This window comes from Carassius auratus, chromosome 8 (genome assembly GCF_003368295.1).
Source record: "Carassius auratus strain Wakin chromosome 8, ASM336829v1, whole genome shotgun sequence".
NCBI classification, from domain to species: Eukaryota; Metazoa; Chordata; class Actinopteri; order Cypriniformes; family Cyprinidae; genus Carassius; species Carassius auratus.
Genome location: NC_039250.1, coordinates 8,077,734 through 8,091,399, shown reverse-complemented (window position 1 = coordinate 8,091,399; position 13,666 = coordinate 8,077,734). Strand labels below are relative to the sequence as shown.

The window sequence follows — 13,666 nt, the reverse complement described above, 5'->3', positions numbered from 1 at the left end:
AAAATAAATGTACACAAATTTGAATGACATTTTTTTTTCATTCTAAATATACTACAGATATATTTACATATATAGTTTCTTAATAAAAATACTCTGCAATTGTACTTTTGGTATACTAAACTGGTACTTAATACACTTTAATTGTGCAGAAGTAGTGCTGAAGTCCAACTTAAGATATACTGAAGCACATTTAATTGTGTTAAAGTGGAACTATTGCAAGTGTATAAATATATACCTTGAATGCAATGCAAGTCACGTGTATAATAAGCATCTATAAGATGTGTAAATACTTACAAAAACATGCAGGAATGTTATGTCTTATGAAGGTTTTCGGCTGCTTTTCAAATATTTCTAGGCAGATCCTGAATTAACAATCTTGTAATTTCTCCAAAAAGCCCATGATGCCTGGCATAGTAAGATTAATAGGAAGTGAGAGGTCTCCATCTGTCCTCATAGAGACTGTGCTGTTCCTTAATCATCACCTACGTATCTGCAAATGCATGCTGAGTTATGAAATTATTCCCTCCTGCAATGGCCTAGTGCAAGATATTCTATCTGGAAATGTAATTTTTCTCCCTTTGAGGAGCATCTTGATAAGTTGTGTCTAACTCTGCCACGGTTATGTTATGCAGCATTTTTCATGTCTCCCTGTCTTAAAAAGAGCATTTTAAACGGCAGATTGTGGTGAGATAGAGGCCGCAGCAGGGGACATCCTTACGGCAGTGATGTGAAAATGAAATGCGGGTGTAACGCTTGAAGGGTGTAGCAGTTAAACACGGTGACTGTGATTCGATGTGGGAGTGTTGTTGTTTTTTGTGACCAAACAGTTACTCAGCAGTGCTAGACAACATTTCAGCTCACTGGTCTGAAGTCATCATTTACTCACCCTCATGTCGTTCCAGACCTGTATACTGATATTTTTAGCTGGAATAAAAATGTGGTGGAGGCTCTGATGTTTTCTGCTCAAATCGCTTTGTTGTGTCTCCACTCCAGCGTGTTTCCTCGGGAGCTCAAGGAAGTGTTTGCATCCTGGAGGCAGGAGTGCAGTAACCGAGGACGACCGGACATCAGCGAACGCCTGATCAGCGCATCTCTTTTCCTGCGCTTCCTGTGTCCTGCCATTATGTCGCCCTCACTCTTCAGCCTCATGCAGGAATATCCAGACGACCGCACCGCCAGGACACTTACACTTATCGCCAAAGTGACACAAAACCTTGCCAACTTCACCAAGTGAGTGTGTTTGTTTATGCAAATAAAGGTATATATATATATATATATACTCTAGAATCTGATATCTAGACTGGGTCATATATATATATATATATATATATATATATATATAAAACCCGTCAAATTTACGATTTTTCTTTTATGCCAAAAATCATTAGGAGATTAAGTAGAGATCATATTCCATGAAGATTTTTTATACATTTCCTACCATAAATGTATCAAAATGTAATTTTTGATTAGTAATATGCATTGCTAAGGACTTCTTTTTGACAGCGATTTTATTAATATTGATAACTTTTTTATTTTTTTGCACCCTCAGATTCCAGATATTCAAATAGTTGTATATCGGCCAAATATTGTCCTATCCTAAAAAAGCAAGCATCAATGGAAAGTTTTCAGATGATGTATAAATCTCAATTTCTATATATATATATATATATATATATATATATATATATATATATATATATATATATATATATATATATATATATATATATATATATATATATATATATATCAAAAAGTTACATCAAGCTAAAACATACAATGTGATACTGAAACTGATGTTGTTCATGGGTTGTAATGCATGATACTTCTGTGTTTGCAGTTAGTTATGTAAACATACTGATAAACTGTTGTGGATGGTATATTTTCATCAGAGCACACTGTATTGACTGTGTTTTATGTTGTAGGTTTGGCAGTAAGGAGGAGTACATGTCCTTCATGAACCAGTTTTTGGAGCATGAATGGACCAACATGCAGCGCTTCCTGCTGGAGATCTCCAACCCAGAGACCATCTCAAACACAGCAGGCTTCGAGGGTTATGTTGACCTGGGCCGTGAGCTCTCCACTCTCCATTCTCTCCTGTCAGAAGCCGTCTCACAACTCGATCAGGTGAAAGTCTGCGCTTGGACAAATATCATTTTTCTCACAGAAAATCTTACAATCACATCTCAGTGTAATATGAGATAATAAAAAAAAAAATAGCTAGCAGATTCTGAAAAATTACAAAGAGCTTAATTTAACTTATCCAGTGATTATCTAAAGAGAATGGATTTTTATTTCAGATAAAATACAGACAATACTGGCTCTAAAATCTGACTGGATTAGCCACAATCAAAGCTAGTGATCGCAAATGTGAAATAGCTGATATTTACATGTTTTAAATATCATGACATACATATTTTATGAATTAAGCAGACATTTTTATCCAAAGCTACTTTGAATAAAAGCAATACATCAAAAAGCCAAAAATCATTGTAGTACACAATGCCAGATTTATTAGACAATATGTACACCAAGTTGCTAGAAACCATTTTTAAAATTCAGATTGCTGTTAGGCTGAATTGTGCACTATCAATAGAAATGTACAGATTTACACCAACTGACCATTTTGGTCATTATGATTCACTTTCCATCTTTGTTGAACCATCAGATCCCATTCAACATATTAAAATCACTCCAAAGCAAAGCCTCTCTTGTCTGCTTCAAACTGTACTGAAAAATACAAGCTAATATGTATTTAAATGTTTTTTCTGTAGTAATATATTGCATGTACTCAACATCAGTCACTCATAGTTCTGTATTGTGTTGTAGAGTACTATCACTAAACTGGGTCCTTTAGCACGGATCCTGCGGGACGTGAATTCGGCCCTGACGAACCCCACCGGAGCCCCCGTGTCATCTCCCACCGAGCGTGTGGGCTCCCCCACTCTTCCCAGCAGCAGCCTGTCTACTGGTCTGCAGAAAATGGTCATGGACAGTGAGATCACAGGGTAAGTCGAGGAAAGATTTGTCTTACGTATCCAGAATTTTCGGTTTCATCCTAGTCTAGATTGCAGATTATAGTCCTTCCAAAAGTAATAAGAAATATAGAATTTAACTGAAAAGCTAAAATACAGACTTGCTTTGCATTACTTATACTTCTGAGGAACCGATAAACTGAAACTGCTTTAAAAAAAAAAATCTGAATCTGTGGGCTCCGAGTTAATGGCTGTTTACTGTGGCAGTCTGTGAAATGAGGGAAATACTTTTAAAGCACTCATATATTTACAGTAGGTGTGGACTCTGATACACGACACTGTGAAATGCAAATTAAGCTGAGACGGAGAACTGCAAGCTAGTAAAACCTTTATCATACTGTAGTGGAATACGGTAAAAAATGAAGGTGTAAAATGTGTCCCAAGCAAGGCTCTTATTAAATGCCATATCTTCTCTTGCTGCTCTACTGATCACCAAATGCCTTCAAAGAAGATTACTTGCATTACTTGCAAAGAAGATACTTCAAACAGTTATTATTATTTTAATATGTTGAAATGGTTAATACAGTTAAAACTTTTCAGAAAGCCGTTATACATTATTTTCAGGATTCTTTGCTTAAAAGAAAGTTCAAAAGAACAGAAAAATCTTTTGTAAAATTTGCACACAATGCTGAATTAAAGTATTAATTTTTCTCTAATCAAAAACTAACTGACCCAAACTTTGAACGATAGTGTAAATATAGAAACTGGATACAATATAATGCATGCAGTTAACATGGCCAGTTTCTCCATTAGAAACAGATTTGTTTTGACTAAAGAGCACCAAAGCAAGACATTGTTCTTCTCCTAATCCTTTTCTTCAGGGTGGTTTAAAGGCATATTTTATTGCATCTTTTTTCTGTCATGAGATTTAGTTTGCATGTTTTGTCAAAGTGCAGTGTTTGGACTGTGATCAGTCACGTCAGCACACACACATGCAAATGAGCTGGATTTGCTAACAATGAGTTTGATTTGAATTAAAGGACAGCTCTGATTTTCATGTTGTCCTATTGCCACTTGGACAGGTTGGTGGATTTCACTCGGCTGCCCTCACCAACCCCTGAAAACAAGGATCTGTTTTTCGTAACAAAGAATTCTGTGATCCAGCCATCGCCTGCCCGCAGCTCCAGTTACTCGGAGGCCAACGAGCCAGATGTTCAGATCCCCAACGGCAGCAAGAGCTTGTCAATGGTGGACCTGCAGGACAGTCGTTCTCTCGAGAGCGCTCCCAACACCTCCTTCAGCGACCCCATCAATGACAGCCAGACCTCTGTGGGCCAGGGCACAGGAGTGTGGACCACCCGCACCGCTAAGGGCAACACGCCCAGCGGTCCGACCCTGAGGAGGGCAGGTCAGACCCCCACCACACCGAGCACAGACACTGCCCCGGGGAGGTCCCAGCTGCTCGCCCCGCTCTCGTTCCAGAACCCTGTGTACCAGATGGCCGCCGGATTGCCCCGTGCGGTGGCTGATTCGGGATCTGAATGCCAGAGCTCCATCAGCTCCCAGAGTAACGCAGAGGAAGCAGCTACCGCGGGGTCAAAGCACCCATTCCTGAGCCAGTCCAGCACGGGGGCCAGCGGCGGAGGAGGCAGCAGCGGGGACGAGTTCATTCGGTGTTCTGGAGAGTTCACCCGCAGACAGCTGTCCCTCACGGAGCCCCAACACCAAGCCAACGTACCACGCCAGAACAGTGCGGGGCCGCAGCGCCGGATAGACCAGCCTCCTCCAGCCGTCACAAGGGGCCGCACTCCACCCAACATGCTCAACACCACACCGTACCCCCGCCCCTCCAGTGGAAGTATGATGTCATCATCTCCTGATTGGCCGAGCAGCAGCACCAGACTGAGGCAGCAGTCGTCGTCCTCCAAAGGGGACAGTCCAGAATCCAAGCAGCGCACCCTACACAAACAAGTGAGTTCATTTTTACACACGTTTTTTTTTTCTTTTGTCTTTTGATGAAAACACCCTTTAAATTTTACTAAACATACATCATCTCATATACATTAATATTAGTCAGTTTTGGTCTGATTTTAACGCAGATTTTATTATTTTATTTTATGCATTTATTTTACTTCTTACAGTTCTAATATATCCATGTGTCTTTTAAAAAGTTTTTAAAAATATTATTATTTGTTTCAAATTAATTTAAATTAAATTAAATTTTGTCAAAAATTTAGATCCAAAACTAGTGGCTATAATGGGACCAGTGTATTTTAGCATCATTGAGATACTATTTTGCTACTATTTTTTTAGAATAACTTGATTATTTAATAATTAATATTAATTAATAATATTTGATTGCAATTATTTTATTCATAGTTTTAAGTTTTAAGAACTTTTTTTTTTTTTTTGTCTACAGTTCATTTTTGTTGTAATTTTGTTTGCCATTACGGAAACCTGCACATGGCATGCAGGAGGCAGGTTTTGCAAGGCAGGCGCCATTCACATTTTTTTTTTCAGAACAGAAATGTTATAAATCTAATTATTGTAATTAATTTGCTACAATCAAGAATAAGATACTTTTCAAAGTTCCATGTTCTCAAGAGAAAGCATTTTAAAACCGATCACATCCTTTATGTCTCAATAGGTCTGTGAGTTGCTACATTCCCATAGCTAACTTAGATACCACTAAATTAGCTAGCACTCGGCTGATATCCTTAAAACAAATTGGCACACAGGTGTCTCAGGGGTTAATGAGTCTTTTGGTGCATTGCTACAATCAACAAGGCTCTTAGGTTGAGATGAACGCGCAGCCCTCTCACCGTCAAAGGCGAAAGGAACGGAGCAGACAAGCAGAATTAATTGCTGGACTGCGCTAGTGATTAAATGACTGCTCCTATTGTCCAGACTGTTACTTTGATGTCTGCGGAATGAATCTTCATTAACAAATGATCAAATGTTTCTCCTAGCAAAGTGCAAGTGTTGTTGTCACCTTGAAAAGTTTTAAGGCACTTGTTTGTTTGTGTGCATTAGTGAAAACTAAGAGTCATATAGATGTTAGAATGGCTAATTATGATACAATAATTTATTTGTGTGTGTGTGTGTGTGTGTTTGAATGAACTTTTATTAGGCTCCATCTCCCGTGAATCCCAATGCATTGGACCGCACTGCTGCGTGGCTGCTGAATATGAATGTGCAATATTTGGAGCAGGAGGGAATTGACCCAGATTCGAAACACCGGGAGGACTTTCCAAACAAGGAGGATCTCACACCAACTGAAAAGGTAATAATGAGACCTCATGCTACGGTACGGAAAACAGCAGTTTATGCAGAAATACAGCAGGCTTACTGTTTTCGTGATCAAAACTGGCCTCCCGTGTGCACAGAGACAGGAAGCGCTTGCAGACAATGATGATTTCTTATAAAATATATTAGCTAGTTTCACTATCTGTAGAACATAATGGACTTTCTCCTAGGACATGTTTATGAATAATATTAACGTCATGCTGATGCTGCTAGGTAACCTTCCTGGAAAGACATCATGTAAACCTAATTAATATTCAGTAGCTCAGCATTTGCCATAATGCAATTCCCCAGTTCATTTTAAATGAGTACTGTTCTAGTATTCAGCAAAGAAACCTATAACCAATCAAAAGTGACAGTGAATATGTTTATAATGTTACAAAAGATTTCTATTTCAAATAAATGTTGCAAACTTTTTTTTATCAGAGTCCTGAAAAACATTTATCACGGATTCCAAAAAAAAAAAAAATAAGTTTTCAACATTAATAGTAATGAGAAATGTTAAGTAGGCACTAAATTATCATATTAGATTGATTTCTGAAGGATCATATGACACTAAAGACTGGAGACATTTAGAAAATTTAGGAATAAATTACTTTTTAAAATATTTTAAAATAGACAACAGTTATTGTACATTTTAATAATAATAAATATATAATTAATAATATTATTTATAAATATAGTAACTAAGTACAACCTTTATGAGAGTGAGACTTGTCAAAAACGTATTTAAAAAATCTGACCCCAAACTTTTAAACAGTGTAATTTGCAAACTTTTCGCACTTTTCCAAGAAACACAGAACTGTCCAAGGTTTTTATTCCGAGGACAAAGATCTGAGGATATTTTAGGCTCAGATCCAGTTGCTTAGTCACTGCATTGTGTCCTAAACTGATACGAGGACTGTGGATGTCAAACTGCAGACAGGTAGATGTCGTTCGGAGAGCAAGACCGCAATTGAAACAGACTTTAGATGAAGCGGACTTTTGATCTCTGTGGTGTTGTAATTTAGGAGAACAGGCTCAAATCACTATACTGCAGTAGTGGAGAGCACACGTCTGGCTCAGGCTTGTCTGCCGTCTCTTTCCCCTGCTCTTTAATGAATAATGAGCCCGTCGGAGTGCACCGAGTGTGTACACCCACATACTCAAGCTTCTCCCTCAGCAGAACCCCACTGCATCCGTGCTGTTTGAAGCTGTTAATGTAAGTGATACTGTGAAGATTGGTTGAATCCTCTACAGGGAATGTAGCTTATTGCACAACAGTGTTTTAGTCTAGATGCAAAATCACAAGATGAAAAAAAAACACAGAAAACTAGGCTTATTATTCAAAGCCTTTGCATATTTATAAAGCAGTGGGTTTCTGTATCTGTAAGCCCTTAACCAAGCAGAATCTCAAGATGGAGACTATCAAGAGTGAGTTCTCAAAAACTTTCTTCTCTGAACGACTGCATAAAACATTTCGTGCTACACTTTCTTAGTTTCTGAATTGCCTGAAGCAACAACACAGCAAAAAAAAAGAATTTTCAAAATCAGTATTTCTTATTTTTTTTTTTTATAAAATATGTAAACATCCCAAATACAAGATCAATTTACTTAATGTTAAGATATGCTGTCTTTATTGATCTACTGTCAATTCAACAAAAGACAAGCCTTATAAATACAAAGTTCTGTCATGAAACTCTAGATGGTGCAGTACGATAGGGCTAACTCAATCTGACATAATGACATCATTATCACATGGCACAGCTGATTGGTTCTCTCCTGTATCGGTAGCCAATGTGCTAGTCTATTGATTGCTGTAGCAGTAGCAGTACACTTCAGAAATCCTCCACCTTCCCCAGCTCCACCTGTATAGATTTGCTATGGGGTTATTCATGTATGTTATATTTGGGGGTTATTTCATATATGTTATATGTGCAGCAGCAGTATTTCTTACATGCTCACAGCATCATGTTGTGGATGTATTAGCAGTAGCAAGTTTCGGTACTTTCTCTGATGCATTAGCATTAGCAGCAGACCTATTCCGCCAAGACCAAACACATTAACATTGTCATGTACGTTGCCATGCTAAACCCTGCAAGAGTCATGATATTTAAGTGAAAATAACGTAAAATAATGTACATGTATGCATGTGGCAGACACATTGATTTCAAGTTTGGTGTTGTTAGCAGCATACTCCCCAGATTGCCCCAGAACACATGACAAGTTAATCTTTGAAATATTCAGTAGCACCTGTTTAGATATATTTCATACAGCTTTGCTGGATTTCCTGGGCTTAGCAGACAGATGTGGGATGATTAGCATGGCTCTGTTCCTGTAATATGCCTTTCACACCACAGTCGTACACACCCGATAACTCCCTCTTTACACAGCTTTTGTTGCTCTCTAATCCTTCATTCTTCATCCTCTCTTTCTCCTCCTCAGTATCAGCAGGAGATTGCTGTCCTGCAGGAGAAGCTGCGTATTTCTGCTAAGAAGCTAGAAGAGTATGAATCTCACATGAAGAGCCAGGATGACCAAACCCAGAAGATGCTCCTGGAGTACCAGGCCCGGCTTGAGGACACGGAGGAGCGATTACGCAAGCAGCAGGATGAGAAAGAGCACCAGATGAAGAGCATCATCACCAGGTGACGATTTGGGGTGGTCTTGTGATTAAAGATCTGATCTAGAAACTGAAACATTGTAGATTTGAACCCCATTAGTGGTGATCCATTAGAATTTACAAGGATTCAAAATGTACGGTTTGAAAATGTATGCATCTTACAAAAACCTCTGATGGAACTGTAAGTATTATTTTCTAGTTCAGTTAATTGCTTAAGTTGCATCTGTAGCATAACTATGGCAATTTCATTTTTCAGGTTGATGTCAGTTGAAGAGGAGCTGAAGAAAGATCACACAGACATGCAGGCAATTGTAGACTCCAAACAGAAAATCATTGAAGCCCAGGTGAATTAAATATCGAATCATTGTTTATGTTCATACATTTTTCAAGCCAAGGCAATGTTTGATATCGTTCGACTCATGCTTTTGGATCTAGAATCTTAATTTAAGTGAAAAAGACATGCTATACTCCATCGAACACTACTTTAAAAAGCATTTAGCTAATTTTTTTATAATTATTATGTGGTTTAATGAGCTAATATCAAATGAGAGACAAATTATTTGGTCACACAGCAGTGGTATTTGAACAAAAACTGACCTGCAAAAAAGACTTAAAATACTTTTTATCAAACATTTATACTGTTTGAGATCAGTATGATTTAAAGCTAAGAAAATAAAAGAAAAAGAAAGAAATTAATACTTTTTTATTCAGCAAGGATGCATTCAATTGATTGCGTTCAATTGATCAAATTAGTAGGGTCATAGCGCCCTCCTGTGTTTGGTTTAGATTTCAGCATGATGTTGTGAGCTGGTCTCTTGAGGTTTAATGGTGTTAATGTATCTGAAAGTTTAATGATGAACGCCTGTGTCCTCCGGGGACAATCAGTGTCTCTGTAAACAGTTTGATGAGCATAAAAACCACCCACTGTGGACTCGCTTTAGCACTCATCAAAATCATTAAAGACTGTTTGCATCATAAATTTAGTTTCTAAAGACAAGGAGAGATTACTGCTATCGCCGCATGAATTTTAATTTAAACTCTGTGAATTCCTTTTATGGCTTTTAGACGGCGTAATGAGTCCGTGATGTTTCAAACTAGAGAGCGTCCGTTACGGAGAAGAAAGACTTTAATTAAACATTAAATATCATGCACTGTTAATCACCTTCTCCTATCTGACCTCCATTAATGGTCACTCCCCACAGGAGAAGAGAATCGCTTCCCTGGACGCCGCAAACGCCCGGCTAATGAGCGCCCTGTCTCAGCTGAAGGATCGTTACAGCATGCAAACGAGGAACGGCATCTCTCCCACCAACCCTACCAAGCTGCAGATCACAGAAAACGGCGAATTTCGGAACAGCAGCAACTGCTAGCGTGGACGCAAGCACACAACACAGGCCTGAGGGTCTAGTGATGGACAAGGGCTATGGGTAACTGTCTTACAATACGGCGGGGTCCCTAGGACTGGGTCGAAAATAACTATTGGGAACGAGTTGCACAATGTTGTTTTTTCATTCAGAATATAAAGGCTAGTGTGTCTTTTTGAATCCTTTTAGATTATTAGCCACACACAGATGTCCCATGATGCTTCATTCATAGCCCTTGTCACCGATGTAAGCCGTGAGCAGATTCTGTATCATCTCTAGATTTGAACTGTGCACCTTTTGATTGGACTTGGCATGATAATAATGTAATTATTTGTTGAAACACTATTTTCCATTTGACGTAAACATCCCTTTCTTATCATTTTTCTTGCTTGTGTCACTCCAGGGCAGCAGTAGCACAAACCGCTCGCTTTTTTTGTAAGGTTAAAGAGAGGACTTTTAAGCATCGCATTTTGTTGCATACTTTTTTTGTATGTGCTTAACATTTTAGTCTGTACAGGGGCGATGCGCCTCTTTAATGTATATAGTTTTTTATGGGCTTTTCAGAGAAAAGAGATTTCCTTTTTTTCGTACAGTGTGTATTTCCTGTGCTGAGGTCTGCTGTACTTTATTTAGAAGAAAAACAAAACAAGCTCCGATTGTATATTCAGGTGCTGCTTCTAGACCGGGCAAAGACCACGACACACTTTAGCCCCTCTGCTATCAACGCCGTGGATAGAAACGTCCTCGTACTGCTTGCTGTTGGCCAGTATTAGACTCCGTATCCAACATCGTACCTGCAGTACAGTCGGTGTGTCCCCCCCACGATGTCTTTCTTCCACTCTATGCACTTTCAATAGCATTAGAATGGACCCTTTAACCAAAACCTGCTTCTGTGGACTTGTTATAAAGGCTATTCAGAGCAGCAAGTACAAAGCGTATGGCATTCAGCACTTGAGTTGATGTGTGAAGGGTACGTGGCTGGGTTTTTACTTAAAGGTTGTGATGTTTTCTGCTCTTCAGATGCAGTTTGCATCAAACGAGTAGCACGGCAATAGTTGCATCAACCCTGCTGCTGACAGACCCTTTGCAAGCAGGCGAACTTGTTTTAGCTTCACTGAACTTTATTCAAATCAGGTTCGTGGAGAAGAGTTTGAAGACTGTCAGTGTTTCTGTATGTATAAATATTCACATCAGTTTATTTGGGACAATAATTTTGGAAAAACTGCAAGGGCGAACCACTTAACATCATGTATAAACATCTTTTTTTTGTATTCTCTCTGTTTTTTCTATTTTATTATTTTACTTTATTTTTATCGTAGAAGCTCAAGAGAATTTATGCTCTGTTTAACTATTTTTTTAATTGATTTATTAATTTATGTTTTAAATTATGTTTAGTTAATTTATTTATTCAACTACATTTGTTTTTTTTGTTTTTTTCAAGCCCAAAATTAAGAGTACTTGTTGAAGTCTGAATGAGTGTGAACTGAACAGAAGTTGAGCTCATCTTTTCCCCTTTCCTAGTTTTGACGGACATCAGAAGCCTACAGGAACACACCTTTCCGCCACTGACCAATAACCAATAACAAGTTATTGTTATGAGGCTTGTATTAAGTATAGGAAGACACTATATTACCATATTATTAAAGCCAAATTTAGTATACACCTTATTAATGAAGCATACATTGTACAAGCAGGCAGATGAACCCAGAATATAAACACAATGTGCAAAGTTGTGTAAAATCCATTATAAAGAAATGGCAAAAGGCGTCTGCTTGCCTTTACAAAGTATGAACAGTATCATCATTTTAAAATATTTTCACATCACTCTTTTAATAAATGAAGGAACTTTAAGTGTTTTTCACATCAAACATTTTTGAATGTCCCAATTTTTTTAGTGATTGAAGTATTGAGGCAAATGGCCTTTTCCCCCCACATCTTTGATTTATTCTTTTAAGAGGTGATCTAACTCTTTGTGGTTTGGAAATGTATGGAAAGTTGACAGGCGTGCACTGCAGTACCTTGGATGTTTTGCCCTTCAGGTCTTCGAGCCAATCACATGACTGAAACTATGAATTGTGATTTAGTATATCCGGGTGAAATGGCTTCTTGAACGAGAAAAAATGTAGGACAGGACTTGATTTTGTTGACGGGGAATTGTTTGCTAATTGCTGTGTTTACATCTGAGAAGAGAGGAGATGTCATTGCAAGGGGAGCACATGAGGATGCATGAATTAAATAATAATAAAAATAATGAATCATTTATAGTAGAGACTGCAATATTCCGTAAAAAAGAAGAACTGACCATTTTGGTTTCATGGTGATTTTTACATTTCTTTAAAGTTGAAGATTTTTGGGGGGATGTTACAATACCACTGGTGTGAGGTTGAAGGAAGAACTGTCCGTTTATTCAAACAATTGAGTCAGAGAATCCTGTCTGAAAACATTCATTGTTTTTGCAGTTTCAGTTGGTTAGGCTGGTGATGCAGAAATTACATAATTTACTTTTAAGACTTAGCTGAGGTCTCATTAACCACTGTTAGGCAAGTTTTCACAGGCAAAATCAAATCATTACAAAAGTAATCTGTAATTTCATGTGTGGGCGATACATTGCAGTTTGCAACGGGTACAGGTTGATGACGTGAATTCACCACCGCTGACCTACAGAAAGCTGCTTGGTTTGAAAGTGACTTCTGTGTGAGTTAGGCTTCATGTATCACTGCATTATTCACAATAAACAAATGACCTATTTTGCCTGTGAACTTTTGCAGAAATAACTTGTTTTAATACATAGAAATTGAAAACAAGCAAATAAAACATGTCTGGACTTCCTGAAAAATACACTTTTGAAGGCAATAGTACAGTATGGCACATTAAAACATTTTTTTTTTTTTTTTTACACATTGTGTGAGTCAAAGGGCTGCTGTTTAGTGTCACTTAATTTAAAGAAAACTTTTTCCTGTTTGGCATGATTATATATCAGAATCCATGTAAAATCCCCACAGTGTTTTCTGCTTTACCTCTACATCTTTTATATGTGTGTTTCAGAGCTACGCTGATGGTTTTGCCACATGTACATACATGATCAGAAGACATACCAATATATTAGAATTCATTTGTGTTGAAGAAAATGTTGTGCAATTCATGTACAATTGCCTCTAGAATTATTAAAGTTTTATTTAGCTATTTCAGGGTTCTTACTTTATTTGTTAGTTTACTGTACAGTCCAAGAAAAATACTGTTGTTGAGAAAAAGATATATTGTTTCACCTGTGTAAAGTTAAGTAAATGCTATGGACAGAATGTATATATCCATGTAGAATGCCATTGTCAAGATGGGTGCACTTCAGTGAGTGCCATTCAGAATAAAAGCAAAGTATTTGTCCATGAGTGTCATCACTTACGTCTTTCTTAACACATCAGCTG

General features: G+C 37.9%; 1 protein-coding gene across 8 annotated transcripts in view; it reads left to right on the top strand.

The window, feature by feature from the left end:
• The window catches only part of dab2ipa (DAB2 interacting protein a), an 89,005-nt gene extending 75,380 nt beyond the window's left edge, over window positions 1-13,625 (top strand). For all 8 annotated transcript variants that reach the window (XM_026269487.1, XM_026269489.1, XM_026269495.1 and 5 more), the window contains 8 exons: window positions 994-1,230; window positions 1,926-2,127; window positions 2,830-3,008; window positions 4,058-4,946; window positions 6,106-6,258; window positions 8,703-8,905; window positions 9,137-9,224; window positions 10,083-13,625. In XM_026269487.1, coding sequence (XP_026125272.1) covers window positions 994-1,230; window positions 1,926-2,127; window positions 2,830-3,008; window positions 4,058-4,946; window positions 6,106-6,258; window positions 8,703-8,905; window positions 9,137-9,224; window positions 10,083-10,250 — 2,119 coding nt within the window. In that variant the 3' untranslated portion in view covers window positions 10,251-13,625. The remainder of the gene's footprint in view (window positions 1-993; window positions 1,231-1,925; window positions 2,128-2,829; window positions 3,009-4,057; window positions 4,947-6,105; window positions 6,259-8,702; window positions 8,906-9,136; window positions 9,225-10,082) is intronic.
• The last annotated feature ends 41 nt before the right edge of the window (window positions 13,626-13,666 follow it).